A 20146-nucleotide genomic window follows, 5' to 3' on the forward strand; every position below is an offset into this window, starting at 1 on the left:
TTCCTTGATGCATACTGTATTCCAGGCACTTCCAGGTGATAGATTAGCAACAAACAACATAAACAAGATCTCTCAAGATTTCCTTAAGGAACTTATACCTCAGTGGCTTCTCAGTATATGTCTGATTATTTGCAGACTTTTTACCATTACGTCTGAAACTGTGTATGATTTCAGTTAAAAAGATATTGAGGACATTGAATACTAGGCTAAGGTGTTTATACTTGTTGGCAGTGGGGATGAGAGAGACATAATGGAAAAATTGATCTTGGGGTATGTATGAAGAATGAATTTGAGAGAATAGAGACTAAAGGCATATAAATTGGCAGGAGGTTACTCCAGTGCTACAACTGTAAGGTGAAGAGAACTTGAAGTAAAATGTGGCAGTAGGGGCTTCCCTGGTGGCGCAGTGGTTGAGAGTCTGCCTGACAATGCAGGGGACGTGGGTTCGTGCCCCGGTCCAGGAAGATCCCACATGCCGCGGAGCGGCTAGGCCCGTGAGCCGTGGCCGCTGAGCCTGCGCGTCCGAAGCCTGTGCTCCACAACGGGAGAGGCCACAACAGTGAGAGGCCTGCATACCGCAAAAAAAAAAAAAAAAAATGTGGCAGTAGGAATAGAAAGAAAGAGATATATGTAGGAATTGCTGTAATGGAACTCTTAGGCTTAATAGTCAGTGATTTTCTGTTCTGTGTCAGGCACCATTCTAGATGCTGGTTATGATTGACCAAAATAGTCGAAGTCCCTATATTTATGGACCTTATATTCTAATGAGGGAAGACAAATAGTTAACAAGTTTTTTTTTTTAAATCTTCAAGTGCAATGAAGGAAGTAAATAAAGTATTGTAAAGAAGGGGGTGGGGGCTATTTTAGGTAGAGGACATAATTAGGGAAAGTCTCTTTGAGGAGGCTACGTCTGACTTGAAACCCAGTGGGGGGAAGTTGCCAGACTTACAAAGATCCAGGTAGAGTGTTCCCAGCAAAGGAGAAAAAACATACAACGCCTTGGGGTAGGAGAAAACTTGATGTGTTGCAAGAATAAAAATCATGAACAGAGATCAGTGTAAAGAAGTAAAAGAGCAGATGCAGGTGGGTGTCAGATTACTAGGGTCTTTATAGTCAATAAATTAGAAGATAGTGAAGGACTTTTAATAGGGGATTTTTCATCATCTGATTTAGATGATCAAATAGAAATGATATAAATATAGAAGCTAATAAAAAAAAGAATAAAAAGGTCTAACAATCAAATCTTAAGTAGTGTTCCAAGTATAGGAGGAGAAGGAAGGTTTGCCAAAGAGAAATAGAAAACTCTGGGTTGGATCAGATCATACCCTAGATCAGAACTTAACCTTATAAAAGCTTATCCAGTGAAGAGTTGCTGGAATGGTGAGGTGATGAAAATCCTGTTAACATATGGAACAGTTGAAGGAAAATGGGATTTAAAATCTATTAAAGAAGAGATTTAACAAAGATTTGGTAACTCTTTAAAGTTAAAAGGAGGAACACGTAAAACAAGAATTAAACTAGTGATAGCAGTGAGATTTCCTTTTGTGTGTGTTGACTCTGATGGATTGGTGGTAACTTTCTGGAGCTCACTGTCAAGGTTTACTGGATGGTTCCTTGTTTATGCTGATCAAGTAGCAGTGTTTGCCAGATGCTTGGAAAAGGGGCAAGTGGTAAGCTGTAGTACAGGTTCCTTCCATCCTTGGATTGACTGTATACTTTGTGGGTGTGGAAGACAAAGCAGAAGTCAATGATGGCAGATTTCATTTCAGTACAAAGAATAGTACTATTAAAAAATGAACTGAGCTGCTGTAGTAAGTTCTCGCTCAGTAAAGTTTTTTTTTAACTTTTTATTTTATATTGGGGTATAGTTGATTAACAAAGTTGTGTTAGTTTCAAGTGTACAACAAAGTGATTCAGTTATACATACACATGTATGTATTCTTTTTCAAATTATTTTCCCAATTAGGTTGTTACAGAATATTGAGCAGATCTCCCTGTGCTATACAGTAGGTCCTTGATGGTTATCCATTTTAAATATAGCAGTGTGTACATGTCAATCCCAAACTCCCTAACTATTCCTCCCTCCCACCCTGCCCCCCAGTAACCATAAATTAGTTCTCTAAGTCTATGAGTCTGTTTCTGTTTTACATAAGTTCATTTGTATCTTCTTTTTTTATAGATTCCACATATAAGCAATGTCATACAATATTTCTCTTTCTCTGTCTGACTTACTTCACTCAGTATGACAGTCTCTAGGTCCATCCATGTTGCTGCAAATGGCATTATTTCATTCTTTTTAATGGCTGAGTAATATTCCATTGTGTATAGGTACCACATCTTCTTTATCCATTCCTCTGTTGATGGACATTTAGGTTGTTTCCATGTCTTAGCTATTGTAAACAGCACTGTAGTGAACATTGGGGTGCATGTATCCTTTTGGACCATGTTTTTCTCCGGGTAATGCCCAGGAGTGGGATTGCAGGATCATATGGTAGCTCTATTTTTAGTTTCTTAAGGCTCTCTCAATAAAGTTGAATGAGCAACTCATATAAGAGAGATTTAAGGGAATTGTTGTATCAGAAAAAGATTACACTTCCAAGATTTTTTTCAAGTCTGATATTTTCTGTTTTTCAACTCTGATTTTTTTTCAGCTCTGATATTTGCTAGAACTAGTATTGTTACATGCTGTAAATTAGCTGTTTAATTAAATAGTTAGACCAATATAATTCAGTCAAGCCCACCAGAGAGGGAAATGCAGTTGAGGTTGTTAGTGTATATGGATATCGTTATATACATGTCTTGTTATATTTGCATCTTCCTTCTAAACTGTGAATACATGTAATATTTATGACTCTAAAATGTTTCAGTTTCCATTCATTCTTAAATTAATAGGTTTGCTATAACATTGGTCTTGAAGCCAGACAAACTGGATTCACTTACTTATTAGATATTTGATGGTAGACAAGATACATAACCTTATTACTGGGCATTTATTTCACCATCTTTAAAATGGGGATAAAATATAATCCTTACAGGACTATTAAGAAGAAATGCTTTGTGTTGCCTGGCACATTTAGCTACTCAGTGACTTTAGTTCTTTCTTTAGCCCTAGGCTGTGACATGTGGCTATGAATTTGAGTATAATGGAAGAGCATGTTAAGTAATGGGAAATTAACTGGTTGAATGTCATTTTCTTTCATTTCAGAGCCTATTTAAAGTAATTATAGGATTTTAATGAGTGTTATGATCAAAATGAAATTTAAGACATTTATTGTTAAAGGGAAAATGGCTGCTTAGAAGATTTCTCTTGTAGCCAGGTTATTGTGTTAGAGTTTTGTATTTAAAATAGAACATAAAAGTAGTTAAGTGTCTTGCCATCATTTTATAATTAAGGAAACTGAGAACCAGAGTGATTACATATTGATAAATTTCAGAGCTGGTACTAGGCCTCGAGTGTCCTTCAAACTGCTCTTTCCTCTGTAGTGATTTGTATGAGATAGAAAGTTAGTGGCAAAAAGGAGGAAACAGCAGAAGACGATGAAAGCCTGGTAAAGAGAAAATAATTCAATATTACCCAAGCTACAAGCTTAGAAAACTAGAAAGACTGATAACTGTTGATTGGTTGTTTTTACTTGCACTTTTAATTCTCACCTAAAATTGTTTTTCTTCTTCATGGCATCAGACTTTCTTCCCACTTTGGAGTAACCCTCCCTTAAAAACATTGAAGACACTGCATAGCTAAGTAAAGCTGTTCTCCCAGAGGCCAGTTAGACCTTCTGGGTTCCTGATATGCATGTTATGTATCCCTAATTGGATTATAAGCTCCTCTTTGGCCACATTCCTTATTGTGATAAATCCTTCTGTTTACACAGTACATTTTACTTTTCATGTGCTTTTTTTAGTCTTTTACTTTATTCCTTATATTTATAGAATATTTATTTATAGAAAATGTTTATAGAAACATTTATAGAAAATATTATCTTAAACTGACATGTTCATGCTCAGTATTTTGCCTCAAATGTCAAGTTTCTTTCCTATGACATTCTGGAACTAAGTTGTCTATACTGTTTCTATCCTTTCCAAAATACAAAAATTCATAGGTCTTTTTATTTATTTATTTTTTATTTTTGGTCACGCCACGTGGCTTGTGGGGTCTCAGTTCCCCAACGAGGGGCTGAACCCGGGCCATGGCAGTGAAAGCCCAGAATCCTAACCACTGGGCCACCAGGGAACACCCAGATAGGTCTTTTTTGAGTTTTGAGATACTATAGAAATTATCTAGATCTAGAATGATCTAGAAAAGTTCAGTTATGTTCCTGGGAGCTCAGGGCTCTGCAGAATTATTTCAGATGGCAACACAGACCCTTTTTTTTTTCTTTTTGTTTTGAGATTCTGGGTAAGATGTCATTTGGAATTTGCCGCTTTAAAAAAAAAAGTTTTGAAAATTGCTGGTGTAATCCAGCCCCCTCATTTTACAGATTAATAAGGATATTATTATGGCCTAGGGGTTAAATAACTAGCCTAAGCTATAATCTAGGATTCTGAAGTGTCCTGTCAGTTCTGTGTTCTTTCTGTTATCAGGTTACCCTTTTTATATTTTCTTATAAAATTTGTTCTTTCTTAATGTTTATTATAAACACAGTAGCTATGTAATTTCACATTTTTTCTGAATTCCCTCAGCCCTCCTGCTGTAAAAGTTTAGTCCTCCCATGAGAGATTGAAATAAAAAGCAGGACCCTTTATATCTAACCTTTTCCCATTCACATTTCCTTTTGATTTACTTTGCTAATGTAATAGAGAACGATCTTTATCAATATTAAAAACAGGATGAACTGAAACTTAGAAAAATTTTAGCAGGAGCCAGTTCTGTTAAGAGCAGAGTACTAGAGAACGTTCACTGATCAATGGAAAAGGAAGAAGAGAACATCCAGGAAGTGAGAGCCAGTAAAAATGTAATAGGGTTAATAGATTAGAAGTAACAGTGGCATTGAAGGACCAGTGGATGCTGAGGGACTAGAAAGAGTGAGCTAGTAGAATGTTAGGAGGTGATGGTCAGAGAGAAGGATTCAAACAGCTGAGATTGTGGAAAGATTGTAGATATTGGTAGGAGTGAGAGGCTAAGGTATCCAAGAACTCAGGGGATTCTTATTATTTATTGGTTTCACATTTTCAGAAATTGCCTATACATACTACTCTTAAACCATCCACACTCCTATCCTCATTCTTCCAAATAATTGGGTTAAATCAGTAACTCAGTGTTTATATTATTATGACTATGTAAATATTGTTTATAGATGAACCATGTTCCATACCATGATTACATTCTCTTTTTAGTACCAAGACTCACTTTGGGCAAATAATTGCCCTTTTTTTAATTGTTTATTTTGTTTTGCTTTGCTTAGTTTTCTATATACCTATCCTTTATCACCAGAATCTCCAGAAGGACTCTAGAATAACTCTATGTAGGCAGTTGTATCAGCAAGCTGTCAGTCATCCTGGGACCCACTCTACTCCCCAGCAGCATCCTTTCTGGGGCCTTCCATCTTTCTGCTCCAATTTAAATGACTGCTATATAGCTTTTATCTTTCACCATAATCCTATTGGATCACCTGAGTCTTGACTTTCTCTTTCAGCTTTCTTGTTTTACTTCCTCATTTTGGTGGATCATATCCCACATTTACATGCTGAGAAAAGAGTGAATGAAAGTTTTAGAGATCTTGCATATCTGAAATATCTTTATTCTGCTGTCATGCTTGGAGTCTAGAATTCTAGGTTGGAGATTATTTTCATTAAGAATTTTAAGGAATTGTAGTTCTAGTCTTGTAGTTGAGATTGCTTATGTGTCTTTGATTTTGATTTGCTTTTTCTCTTTTAAAGATTTAAAGATTTTTATCTTTTTTCCCCTGGGGTTCTGTGATTTCTTAATGGTGTACCTTAGGTGTAGGTGGTTTTCACTCTTTGTGATAGGTACTGTGTGGCACCTTCAGTTTTGAAAGCTCATTCTTCAGATTTGAGAAATCGCATTTATTTGATAATTTCCTCTTCATTTTCAGTGTCTCTCTTGCTAATTGAACCTTTTAGATTGATCCTCTGATTTTCTTATCTTTTTTCTATTGTCTGTCAGTGTGTCTTTTTGTTCTGCTTTCTGGGAAAGTTTGATACTTTTATTTGCCAAGATTTGATTGACAAACTTATATCTGATATTATATTTTTAATTTCTAAAAGTTTATTCTTTTAAATATCTTGTTTTCCTCTCACGGGGATAATATCCTCTCTTACGTTTTAGAGGATATCAGTTTTACGTTTTCTTCTCCCTGAATTAATTGTCTTTATTTATCCTGAGATCCATTTCATAATCTCTGTTTATCATATTGCAGATTTGGTGAAATGTATGGCCACCCTTGGCTGTCTTAAAATGAGCCATTAAGAAAACGATTGGAAGTTTTGTATGTGGGGCTCTTCCTTACCCAAGTTCTGAACTAGTTGAAAGAAAGAAAGGTGTGACTAATGGAAAGTAAAATGTCATTATGAGCTGATATTTGAAAGTGTGGTTGGGTGTGCAACAATAATGGGGCTATACTCAGTCCCTTAGATCATTGTGGGCTCCAGCTCATATAAAACTTAAGGCATAGCAGAGAAAAACAAATTGTATACTTCCATTTAACAGCCCGGCTCTCAAGGAAGAAAGGAAGAAATGGACTGGATTATTCATGTCCAGTTTCTCTCCCAGTCTTTTATCAGATAATTCACTCCAGGAGATGAATAAGAGGGTTAAGGTAGAGACCTAGATATTTAGGAGAAGAATGAAAATTATTCCTCATAGAAACCATGATAATGAGCAAGATGCTTTCCTCCCTATAAAAGGATAAAAATGCATGGAAACATCTAAATGGGGTGTGAAACATCTTAATATAGAACAAGCCATAGAATAGAAATACAAAGAAATTTTAATTTCTTCCATGTGTGAGCTAACATTCAGCATATTACTGTTGTTTTTGGCCGTACCACGCGGCTTGCAGGATCTTAGTTCTCTGACCAGGGATTGAACGCAGGCCATTGCAGTGAAAATGCCAAGTCCTAACAACTGGACTGCCAGAGAATTCCCACATTCGGCATATTGTTTAATCTGAGATGCTATATTTTGTTTGTTTGTTTGTTTTAATATTTATTAGAGTATAGTTGATTTACAGTGTGTGTTAGTTTCAGGTGTACAGCAAACTGAATCAGTTATACATATACATATATCCACTCTTTATTAGATTCTTTTCCCATATAGGCCATTACAGAGTACTGAGTAGAGTTCCCTGTGCTGTACTGTCCTTATTGATCATCTGTTTTATATATAGTATTGCATATATGTCAATCCCAATCTCCCAGTCTATCCCACCCCCCTCCTTACCCCCTGGTAACCCCCTGGTAAACAAATAAGTTTGTTTTCTACATCTGTAACTCTATTTTGTAGATAAGTTCATTTGTACCCTTTTTTTAGATTCCACATATAAGCGATATCATATGATATTTGTCTTTGTCTGACCTACTTCACTCAGTATGACAATCTCTAGGTCCAGTCCATGTTGCTGCAAATGGAATTATTTCATACTTTTTTATGGCTGAGTAATATTCCATTGTATATATGTACCACATCTTCTTTATCCATTCCTCCATAATGGACATTTAGGTTCCTTCCATGTCCTGGCTGTTGTAAATAGTGCTGCAATGAGCACTGGGGTGCATGTATATTTTCGAATCATGTTTTTCTCCGGATATATGCCCAGGAGTGGGATTGTTGGATCATATGGTAGCTATATTTTTAGTTTTTTAAGGAACCTTCATACTGTTCTCCATAGTGGCTGTACCAGTTTTACATTCCCACCAACAGTGTAGGAGGGTTCCCTTTTCTACACACCCTCTCCAGCATTTATTGTTTGTAGATTTTTTGATGATGGCCATTCTGACCAGTGTGAGGTGGTACCTCATTGCAGTTTTGATTTGCATTTCTCTAATAATTAGTGATGTTGAGCATCTTTCCATGTGCTATTTAGCCATCTGTATGTCTTCTTTGGAGAAATGTCTGTTTAGGTCTTCCACCCATTTTTTGATTGGGCTGTTTCTTTTTTTGATATTGAGCTGCATGAGCCATTTGTATATTTTGGAGATTAATTCTTTGTCGGTTGCTTTGTTGGCAAATATTTTCTCACATTCTGAGGGTTGTCTTTTGGTTGTGTTTATGGTTTTCTTTGCTGTACAAACGCTTTCAAGTTTAATTAGGTCCCATTTGTCTATTTTTGTTTTTATTTTCATTACTCTAGGAGGTGAATAGAAAAAAATCTTGCTGCGATAAAAGAGTGTTCTGCCTGTGTTTTCCTCTAAGAGTTTTATAGTATCTGACTTTACATTCAGAATGGTCTTTAATCCATTTTGAGTTTATTTTTGTGTATGGTGTAGGTAGTATTCTAATTTCATTCTTTGACATGTAGCTGTCCAGTTTTCCCAGCACCACTTATTGAAGAGACAGTCTTTCCTCCATTGTATATTCTTGCCCTCTTTGTCATAGATTAGGTGACCATAGGTGCGTGGGTTTATCTCTGGACTTTCTGTCCTGTTCTGTTGAGCTGTATTTCTGTTTTTGTGCCAGGACCATGCTGTCCTGATTACTGTAGCTTTGTAGTATAGTCTGAAGTCAGGGAGCCTGATTCTTCCAGCTCTGTTTTTCTTTCTCAAGATTGCTTTGGCTATTCGGGGTCTTTTGTGCTTCCATACAAATTGTAAAGTTTTTTGTTCTAATTGTGTGCAAAATGCCATTGGTAATTTGATATGGATTGCACTGAATCTGTAGATTACTTTGGGTAGTATAGTCATTTTCACAATGTTGATTCTTCCAATCCAGGAACATGGTATATCTCTCCATCTGTTTGTGTCATCTTTCGTTTCTTTCATCAGTATCTTATAGTTTTCTGAGTACAGGTCTTTTACCTCCTTAGGTAAGTTTATTCCTAGGTATTTTATTCTTGAGATGCTGTCTTTTAACTTACAATGGAGCTATAATAATACTTACCCTTTTTACCTCTTTTGCTGCTTCCAATTCTATTACTATCAAATGACACATCATATCCGCTGAGGCTATATGAGTTCTCTGAGCCAATGAACTATATATATAATTATCTTTTCCCCCCACCCCTCTATCATCTCTTGACCACCAGGCGCTTGCCAGTATCCTTAAGGACTTTGGTTCTTCACTCCAGCATCCCATCATCATTATGGGGGATTTTAAACATCTAACTATCTAAACAACAACCCATTTAACATATTATTTCAAACTTCTTTGAATGCATCAACCCCAGTATACCTTTGCTCCTTGTCATTTTAGCAATGAATTGTTCTGAAATCTTAAATTTAGTATCCTAAACTGTTACCAAATCTGCATAAAGCACCTAGTTTAACCCCTTGTACATAATGGTTTTGCTGTAAATGATAGCTTATGTTATTATTGTTACTCCTCTGGCTCTTTTACTTCTTTGTTACCACACAGCTAGATGTTTGGTCAAACATTTCCATTTCCTTGATTCTTCAGGAAGGAGTTTAGGAAGGGGCCATCAGAAAATTTCATTTTCTTCTCTGTTTACCCTAAAACTATTATTACCCTTTACCATTTCCTTACTGATGCCCCCACAGCATCCTTCAACTTTGTCTTTATAGGTATGTAGGTTTTGGTTGGGAAATAAGATACATGATTAGAAATAGGAACTATATGTGTAGACACTGAGGCAGAAAAGTTTGTAATAGGTTTGGAATAATAGTGAGTCTTTGGAACTTTTTCTAGGATGTGAATTGATATAGGGTGCAGTTATATATAACTGTTACAGCACTAAATAGTTTGTATCACAATTGTTTTCTTTTCTGCTCCCACATCTATAGGGGGCAGACTTTTCAAGCAGAGGTCATAGCTTTGTATTCTCCATTATCTCAGTCTTCTCTGTGTTTCTCATTTTCCCAAAAGATCCTAAGGTTTCCTTCTTTTTGTCTCATTAGTTCCAGCTGAGAATCACCCTTATTGAACTCCTGAACTGAAAACAGATATTACTGTTTCCTGAGGTGGTAGTTTTCTCTTTGCCCCATAGTAGATTCTGATGGCCCCCTTCCCTGTCCCTCTCTTTGTCTCTGGAGGATGATAGCTGCAGGTTTGAATCAGTGGGCTCTGACATGAAAGGGGAGACAATGTTAGACGATCTAAGGGCAGGAGGAGAGGGTAATCAGGGTGTTTGTTTCCTTCTCTCCTTCCCTTTTTTACAGCAGTGTTCATCTATGGCTACAGTTCCTGTTTGACAGTCCCTTTTCCAAGATCCAGTTCTCACTGAATTCTGATAACTGTTTCTTCTTGCTCATTCAGGCTAGGAGTGGTAATAGATTTCTACTGTAGCTAATCCTCAGATACTTCCATCCTTGTTGATTCCTTAACCTGAATCTTACCTTCATAAATAGCCAATTTTTAAAACTTAAACTCTTTTTGAGTGTGCAGTCTCTTTACTGCTGGGACCCTAGTTGATGTTTCCCAAGCCTATGTTGTCCTCAGAAGCCCATAGAAGACCAAATAATCAAAGGAGGAGACCAATTATTGTGACGCCTGACATGTGCACCTTTACAAATCTCACCTTTCCTTGGCTTTTGAATTTTCCATGCTTTGAATAATTTTCTCTCTTTTAGTAGCTGCAGAAAATTTGCTTTTTGCCCTTTCATTCCTTTTCAGCAGTGAAACCTGCCTCTCATTTTCACCTATCAGAGGTTCCCAAACTTTCTCGATTCACAACATCCTCAGTGTTCCAGTAATTTTTTTACAGTGCGTCTCTAGGCCAAAAGAAATGCCCAGTAGTTCCATTTATTAAGAAGTAGTTACTGGGAACTCCCTGACAACCAGTGGTTAGGACTCCACGCTCTCACTGCCAAGGGCCCGGGTCCGATCCCTGGTCAGGGAACTAAAATCCCACAAGCTGCATAGTGTGGCCAAAAATTAAAATTAAAATTAAATTAAAAAAAGAAGTAGTTACTAACAAAAAGCTTGTGCACAGCAAAGGACACCATCGAGAAAATGAAAAGGCAATCTACAGAATGGGAGAAGATATTTGCAAGTCATCTATCAGATAAGAAATTAATATTGCAAAATATATAAAGAACTTGCACAACTCAATAGCAAGAACAACAAAAAAAAATCTGATTTAAAATGGGCAAAGAAACTGAATAGACATTTTTCTAAAGAAGACATCCAGATGGCCAACAATTACATGAAAAGGTGCTCAACATCACTAATCATCAGGGAAATGCAATTCAAATCCACAGTGAGATATCATGTTAGCATGGCTGTCATCAAGAAAACAAGAGATAAGTGTTGGCGAGGATGTGGAGAAAAAGGAACCGTTGTGCACTGTTGGTGGGAATGTAAATTGGTTCAGCCACTGTGGAAAACAGTATGGAGGTTCCTCAAAAAATTAAAAATAGAACTGCCATATGACCCAGCAATCCAACTCTTGGGTATATATTCAATGGAAATGAAAACAGGATATTGAAGAGATATCTGCACTCCCATGTTCATTGCAGCATTATTCACAATGGCCAATATCTGGAAACAGTCTGTGTCCATTAAAAGATGAATGGATAAGGAAAATGTGGTACATATGTACAATGGAATATTATTTAACCATGAGACGGAAGGAAAAACTGCCATTGTGACAACATGGTTGGACCTGAGGACATTATGCTAAGTGAAAGAAGTCAGACAGAGAAAGACAAATATTACATGGTATCATTTACATGTGAAATCTTAAAAAGTCAAACTCATAGAAACCAAGAGTAGAAAAATGCTTGTATGGAGAGGTTGGTAAAAAGGTACAAACTTTCAGTTATAAGATAAATAAGGTCTGAGCATCTAATGTATAGTGCAATGTATAATGGTGACTAGTTAATAATACTATATTGTGTGAATGAAATTTGCTAAGAGAACAGAACTTAAATGTTCTTACCAAATATAAATATTGTGTGTGTGTGTGTGTGTGTGTGTGTGTGTGTGTGTAAAATAGGTGATAGATGTGTTAATTAGATGGGAGGAATTCTTTATTAGTATATATATGTATATGTGTATCAAATCATCATGCCAACTACTTTAGAAAAAGTACCTACTATTTACTTTTGGGCCTTACAGAGACTTCAGACAAACCATAGATTCCTTAGTTCTACCACAGTTTCTTCTCTATCCTAGGTTCAGATTCATAAGACGACAAAATGAAACACAAGTTGGGACAGTTTGCCAGTATTGCCAATCTGTACTTAGCTCAGATCATACTGCTCAGCTATTTTGGCAGTGGTTTTACTCCATGTAGAATTTTGTTGCTCTTGAGGTTTGACATTACCTACAAACATGCCCTTGCTTTATGGAATGGACCTGCTTCATCTGGAAAATTGCCAGCAAATGAGCAGTCATACTTGCAGTTTAAATTCAATAAATATCAGTGGCATTTCCCTATATAGAGGGTACTTTGCTTTTCAGATACTATATCCCTGCTTTACTGAATTGCAGTAGATGTTAGGAGTTAAAGGAGGATTGGGGTTCCATGCAACAGTGTTATGAGTAGACATAAAATATCTTAATCTGCTTTGGACTGTAGCCACTCTCCCCCCTTAAATTGTAGAGAGAGTGATACAGGGAACAATGCAAAGTAACAAAAAGTGAAGAGCTTTATACCTAAAATTTCATGTAGAACTCCAGGAAAGCTAATGTAGGCCTTAAGATAACCTTCCATCCCAAATCTCAGGTGTTTCTAACATACTTCAGGTTGAAGAACGGAATAAACAGACAGAGGAAAGAGAAATGAGTTAATATGTGAGTTTTACCAGAGTGGCTAGAAAAAATATAAAGGAGGTGATTTGACCTTCTCTCATCCAGAGAAAGATATACTCTTACAATTTTAGCAGTGTGAAAAGTATAAGAACTTTTAAGAATTACTAATTTCGTCCCTGGTATCTATACCACTTGCATTTGCCTTATCCATAACAAGTTTTCCTCCCTGATACCGTGGAAGAAGATAGGAGAAAGTAGACCTCTCCTTTTCTAATCTAAAATAAAGTAGTCTAAATTACCAACCCCTGGTTCCGTTATGCAGTTTATTTCCCAAAATAACTGTTTTCAAAATACTTAAAATTTTAACTTGAATGGAATATTATAGCATTAATACCCACCACTTCTAAATGCCATTTGCTCATCTTAAAATAATTATCCTCTACTCATCCTTACCCTTTCCTGACAAGTATTCTCTCCCATAGTAATTATGTGTCAGAGAGAAGCAATGAGGTAGGAAGCTCTGAGCTCATATACTCACTGCCAAGATATCTTTTTCTAGTCCTTTTTTTCTGTCTATGAGACCTTTTGGCACATTGTGTCTTGACTCATTTTTTTCATGTTCTGTTTTTTATGTGTTTTCTGTGTTCATTTGCATCAACTAGTTTTATTATTTAAAGTCAAATGGCTTTTTATTTTGCCTACTAGAAGCTTAGATAATAAGATGCATAAGTTCACAAATTGAAAGTTTTTATATGAAAGAAGTAATTTATTACTTTGTTTAGCCTAAAGGGAAAAACGTTTATCTCTTTTTGTGGGTGATCCACAAAATCCTGAAAAACAAAATAATGGAGAAGTCTTATGCTTTATAATTAAAATATATGCAGATTATGACTTATATGTAGAGGTCAATTTATGGCTTGACCTCCAGCTTATAAACTGTGTCCTACAAGTACATTTAATAATTGATGGTTAAAACCTTAAATATATTTTCCACATAAGCATTATTTTTAATGACTACATAATGTTCCCTCATGTAGATATGGTATAATACTCTTAAGTTGTCCCTGGTTTTGGGGGGGCTTTTTTGTTTCGTTTTGTTGTGTTTGATGTTGTAATAAATGAACATTTTTCTGTATAAAACTTAGTTTCCTGTTTGCTACCTACCTACGCAGGCCCCTGTAATCACTGGTCTTATTACCTGGTGGTATTCTTTAGAAGATTAAATGACCTAACATTCTTAAAGTGTTTGGTATAGTGTGTGGCACACTGAAAGTGGAGAATAAATGCTATTCACAGACTTTTTCCTGATCAACATTGGGATAAAGAAATAAGAAGGTTTGAAATGGGTTCTTTGAGGTGAACATTGAAGTCTAGCAACAGCACAGCCTATGAAGCCAATAGGAGAAGGAAAATCCAAAAGATTGAAGCTCTGAGATGGAAAGAGTTTCGGTGGTCATTCAAATGTATTGATTGTTCCCAGTTGTGTATTCTTTATCTAAAAGGAATACCTTAACTGGAGAATGTTGGAATATGAATGTCTTCCTTTTAGTTAAAATGTGTAAGTTTGTTAAAGTAATATATAATAGAGAAACATTATAAAAGCACTCTTTAAAATAGTGCAACCGTTGTATATGTTATCTTTGTTTATTGTATTTGTATTTTATATATTTTATAATATTTTATTCACATGTGTGTCCAATGATGTGTTCCCTGTTTTCTTTATTTTTTATTTAATTATTCTAGTCACGTGAACTGGAAATTTCAGTTTATTGGCGTGATTGGCGATCTCTGTGTGCTGTAAAATTTCTGAGGTTAGAAGATTTTTTAGACAACCAACGGCATGGCATGTGTCTCTATTTGGAACCGCAGGGTACTTTATTTGCAGAGGTAATAAATGTATTTTATTAAATATGCATAACTACCATTGAAATTATATATGTAGGCAACATGATGTAGAAGTGGGAAGAGTATTAGGCTGAATGGCAGACAACTTGAATTCTTGGCTCAACTCTGCCACTAAATAGGTATGTTACCCTAAGACAAGTCATTTATCCTCTCTAGGTCTGTTTTCTCATCTAGAAAATGAGGAGATGGAACTAAATTATATCTCAGATTCTCTTAAGTTTTCAAACTTGCAAGTTTATTGAATTTCGTGAACCATAAATCTAATGCTATAGTCATGTCAACTTGAATTTTCTTCACTGCAGGTTACCTTTTTTAATCCAGTTATTGAAAGAAGACCAAAACTCCAAAGACAAAAGAAAATTTTTTCAAAACAACAAGGTAATTACTGAGAAATCAAGTACAAAGTGTTTTGGTGTTATCTTAAATACTTTAAAAATGTATATACTCTTTAAAAAGTGATATCCATCTTTTCTTTTGTTTTCTTCTTATTTGTTCAATTATTTACTTCTAAATTTTGTTACGGAAAATTTGAAACATGCATAAGTATAGAGACTAGTGTGATGTGCCATCACTCAGCTTCAACAACAGTCAGCTTATGTCCAGTTTTGTTTCATCTGTGTTCCATCACTCACAACTTCCTCAGATTATTTGAAGCAAACCCAGACATCATATAGATTCATCCATAAATATTACAGTTAGTATCTCTAAAAGATAAGAATTCTGTTTTTAAAACCTTAACCACATACCATTACTAGACTTAAATGAGCAATTCCTACGTATTTATTTTTAAAACTGATTGTGCTTTTTTGCACTAGCCTTTAATAATGAATAGTTAGGAACTGTTTTTTAAGTGACAAATATTGTTTTTTCTTCATAAATTATAAACCAATGAATATGAATTCTTAAATTATGGCCTTTGGTAATATATTTAAAAAATACTTGTTCTGTTTTCTTTATTTACAATATCCACAGGCAAAACATTTCTCAGAGCTCCTCAAATGAATATTAATATTGCCACTTGGGGAAGACTAGTGAGAAGAGCTATTCCTACAGTAAATCATTCTGGCACCTTCAGCCCTCAAGCCCCTGTGCCTCCTACAGTGCCAGTGGTTGATGTACACATCCCTGAACTAGCTCCTCCAGCTAGGTATGTGTCTTAAGATTTTTAAGCATTTCTTTTATAAAATAGTTATTGTGACATTTGTACATATTGATTACAGTGAGCCTATTAAAAGTCTCATTTTTTCCAAATAGTATTTTGAAACTAGTGCTCTGCTTACTTTTAAAACAATAAAATTGTTTGCCTTAATTGTAAAGTTATTTAAAATATATACTTTTGATTACTGCTTTTGGTGAATTGCTTTATCTTTTATAAGTGATTCTGCAGTAACCAAATTGGACTTTGATCTTGAACCTGAGCCTCCTCTGGCCCCACCACGTGATTCTTCCCTTGGAGAAATAGATGAATCTGCTGAATTAAGAGATTTGGATACACAAGGACAGGTAAGGCATTTTAAACCTTGTATAATTCCTTTTCACCAAATGAATTACCAGTAAAAGCATCATAGTGAATGAGATGTTAAAAACATCTCATTTAACATTTTAGTTTAAAAATGCCTGTGTGAACTGTGTTGTTTATGTTTCTTGTGAATGAAACAAAAACCTCTGGATGCTCATGAGCCAGGAGAGATGGAATAGGCTGCTTAATCTAGGGACATAAGAGCATGGCTGATATTGGATGACATGTTGCCTGAAACACTGTGCATCTTCTAACTAGGTTAACATGATTTTTGAAAATGCATGTAAGATGAAAGTAATGTATTCATTTTTTTAAATTGAAATATGGTTGATTTACAACATTGTGTTTCAGCTGTACAGCATAGTGATTCAGTATTTTTTCAGATTCTGGTTCATTATAGGTTAGTACAAGATAATGGGTATAATTCCCTGTGCTATACAGTATATGCTATTGCTTATCCATTTTATATATAGTAGTTTGTATCTGTTAATCCCATACCCCTAAATTGTACCTCCCCCCTTCCTCCTCCCCTTGGTAAGCACAAGTTTGTTTTCTAAATCTATGAGTCTGTTTCTGTTTTGTATATACATTCATTTGTATTATTTTTTAGATTCTACATATGAGTGATATCATATACTATTTATTTCTCTGTCTGACTTATTTCACTAAGCATAATATTTTCTACGTCCATCCATGTTGCTGTAGAGGGCATTATTTCATTCTTTTTTTGGGGGGGGAGTAATATTCCAGTGTGTGTGTGTGTGTGTGTGTGTGTGTGTGTGTATACACACACATTTTTTAAAAATTTTATTGAAGTATAGTTGATTTACAGTGTTGTGTTTAATTTCTGCTGTATAACAAAGTCACTCAGTTATACATATATATTCTTTTTCATATTCCTTTGCATTATGGTTTATCACAGGATATTGAATATAGTTCCTTGTGCTATGTTGTAGGACCTTGTTGTTTACCCATCCTATGTATAATAGTTTGCACCTGCTAATCCCACACTCCCAATCTTTCCCTCCCCCAAACCCCCTCCCCCTTAGCAACCACAAGTCTGTTCTCTATATTTGTGAGTCTGTTTTTGTTTCATAGATACGTTCATTTGTGTTTTATTTTTGATTCCACATGTAAGTGATATATGGTATTTGTCTTTCTCTTTCTGATTTACTTTGCTTAGCATGATAATCTCTAGGTCCATCCATGTTGGTGCAAATGACATTATTTCTTTTTAATGGCTGAGTAATTCCATTGTATGTATGTGTGTGCTATATATATATATACATATATATATATATGTATATATATATATATATATATATATATATATATTAGTTTTTTGAGGAACCTCCATACTGTTTTCTATAATGGCTATACCAATTTAAATACATTCCCATCGATAGTGTAAGAGGGTTCCCTTTTCTCTACATCTCTCCAGCATTTATGATTTGTAGACTTTTTAATGATGGCCATTTTGACTGGTGTGAGGTGGTACCCCATTGTTGTTTTGATTTGCATTTCTCTGATAATTAGTGATGATGAGCATCTTTTCATGTGCCCGTTGGCCATCTGTATGTACCACATCTTCTTAAACCAATCGTCTGTTGATGGCCACTTGGGTTGCTTCTGTGTAACTGGCTATTGTAAACAGTGCTTCTGTGAACATTGGGGCTCGTGTATCTTTTCAAATTAGTGTTTTTTTTTTTTCAATGTATTCATTTTTTTACCTTTTTTAGATAAGAGTAATATATAATTAATAACTATAAAAATGAATATCCAATATCTGAATTTTATTTTCTCACTTATATTTATATCAACTTTTAACATTTTTTTCTTTAACTATCCTTACCTAATAAGTTGTTTTCTGAATGTTTCTATGATTTAATGAGTGTTTAATATTTTACAGGTTTCAGAAACAGTTTTTGATACTGAGAATGACAGAAATAGACTACTTCCAAAATCTCAATCTGAATATGAGCCTGATATTCCTCAATCAGGCCTAGAATATAGTGATATTCATGAACTTGAGGACAGAAGGTAAAGAATATGTACACAGCTTTGCTACATGTTTAGTCCCATACTTTTGCCTTATTTTTGATTGACATTACTGTTTTCAGATCTCAACAAATGTTTCAGTTTAATCTACAAGACTTCCGGTGTTGTGCTGTCTTGGGTAGAGGACATTTTGGAAAGGTAATCTTTTAAATTTTCTTGGAATGCCTACAACAGTAATAACTCACATGGGAAATAATTATTTTAATCTCATTTCAGGTGCTTTTGGCTGAATATAAACACACTAATGAAATGTTTGCTATAAAAGCCTTAAAGAAAGGAGACATTGTGGCTCGAGATGAAGTAGACAGGTTAGTTTTTTAAAAATGAAATTCTTTATTTTTCTGAAAATGTAGCTTATCGTGAAAAATCTATATGTATTGCAACAACAAAACTTTCTATTTTCCTAATACACTTGACCGTTGAATAACATGGGTTTCAACTGCATGGATCCACTTAAACATGGATATTTTTCAACAGTAAATGCTACAATATTACATGGTCTATGGTTGGTGAATCCACAGATGTGGAGGAACTGCAGATACAGAGGGCCGACTATAAATTATGCACGGATTAACCCCCGTGTTGTTAAAGGGTCAACTGTAATAAGTAAAGAAACTAAATAAATTACTGCATAAGGTAGGCATTAATTAAATGTTTTTCTGTCTAGCTAACTCCCTCTTCCCCTTCTTAAGACATTTTACTGCTGAGTGAATACCAAGGAAAGATGATGAAATGTTTAAACTAATTCTAATAAGCTTTTATACTTGGAAATGTTAAACTGTTTATATGGAAAAGGAACTGTTATACATCTGTGGTTGGGTGAGGCTATTTCCTGTTCATACTACAGAAGTAATAAGATGTCATTTACAAATAATCTTCAGTTAACTGAATGGTTAATATATTCTGCTTTTGAAAATGCACCTACATCTATTTTTTGCTCTATGTTTCTGAAAATGGTATTTTTTGACCACAGCATCTTACATTTCTGGGTGTACATTGATACGGATACCTCTGCCTCTACAATTATTAAAACGTAAGGACTTTGGGGATAATATTGTAATTAGGTTAGAGAATATACTTTAAAAAGACTATCTCAAATTAATGGAGTGGTTCAACATGGAAATTATTGTATAATAAAGTGGCATATTTATTACAGAATGAGGCTTTCATTTGATATTTAGAAGGAGCAGTATTTTTCTTAAACCACCAGTTCAGGAAGCACCAGTTGATATTAATAGAAGACAGCCCTGTATAATGAGAACAGCCTGTGATTATCAGTGAGAAGACTTCTCTAGTTCTGATTGTTCCTTCTTAATTAATGATTTGATCCCAGGGCAATTCACTGAACATCTTTGAGCCTCAGTTAACCCACATATTTTTAAAATATATTTTTTGGTAATACTTGCCTTACCGAATTATATTAAGTGCCATATAGATATATCAAATTGCTATTTTTAATATTTTTTCCATGATATGGGAAGTTCTTAGAATTAGGATAGATCTTAAAAGATGCAGGTTTCCTTTATATAAAAAAATCTTTTCCTTTTGGATTTGCCTATTTGTTTTTTATCCATTTCTCATACTTCTCAATTATATCAAAATAAACTCCTCCCTGATCTAAAACTACTTAGAGAGATTTTGCATAATATTTTTGAAATATTCTGAACACTAGAGTATATGCTAACAACTGTATATTTCTGTTACATAAATAGTTAAAGCAAACCTTTAATTACACTGTCAGGGCTTCCCTGGTGGCACAGTGGTTGAGAGTCCGCCTGCCGATGCAGGGGACACGGGTTCGTGCCCCGGTCCGGGAAGATCCCACGTGAACACTGTCA

At 35.1% G+C, this 20146-nt stretch overlaps 1 protein-coding gene across 3 annotated transcripts in view; it reads left to right on the forward strand.

Moving 5' to 3' along the window:
* Window positions 1–20146, forward strand: part of PKN2 (protein kinase N2) — a 164895-nt gene that overhangs the window by 89808 nt on the left and 54941 nt on the right. For all 3 annotated transcript variants that reach the window (XM_024743555.1, XM_024743553.1, XM_024743554.1), the window contains exons 9-15: window positions 14570–14713; window positions 15034–15109; window positions 15704–15878; window positions 16108–16234; window positions 18160–18290; window positions 18371–18446; window positions 18525–18616. In XM_024743555.1, the coding sequence (XP_024599323.1) occupies window positions 14570–14713; window positions 15034–15109; window positions 15704–15878; window positions 16108–16234; window positions 18160–18290; window positions 18371–18446; window positions 18525–18616 (821 nt within the window). The remainder of the gene's footprint in view (window positions 1–14569; window positions 14714–15033; window positions 15110–15703; window positions 15879–16107; window positions 16235–18159; window positions 18291–18370; window positions 18447–18524; window positions 18617–20146) is intronic.

Source organism: Neophocaena asiaeorientalis, unplaced genomic scaffold (assembly GCF_003031525.2).
Source record: "Neophocaena asiaeorientalis asiaeorientalis breed wild unplaced genomic scaffold, Neophocaena_asiaeorientalis_V1.1 scaffold317, whole genome shotgun sequence".
Lineage (NCBI taxonomy): Eukaryota > Metazoa > Chordata > Mammalia > Artiodactyla > Phocoenidae > Neophocaena > Neophocaena asiaeorientalis.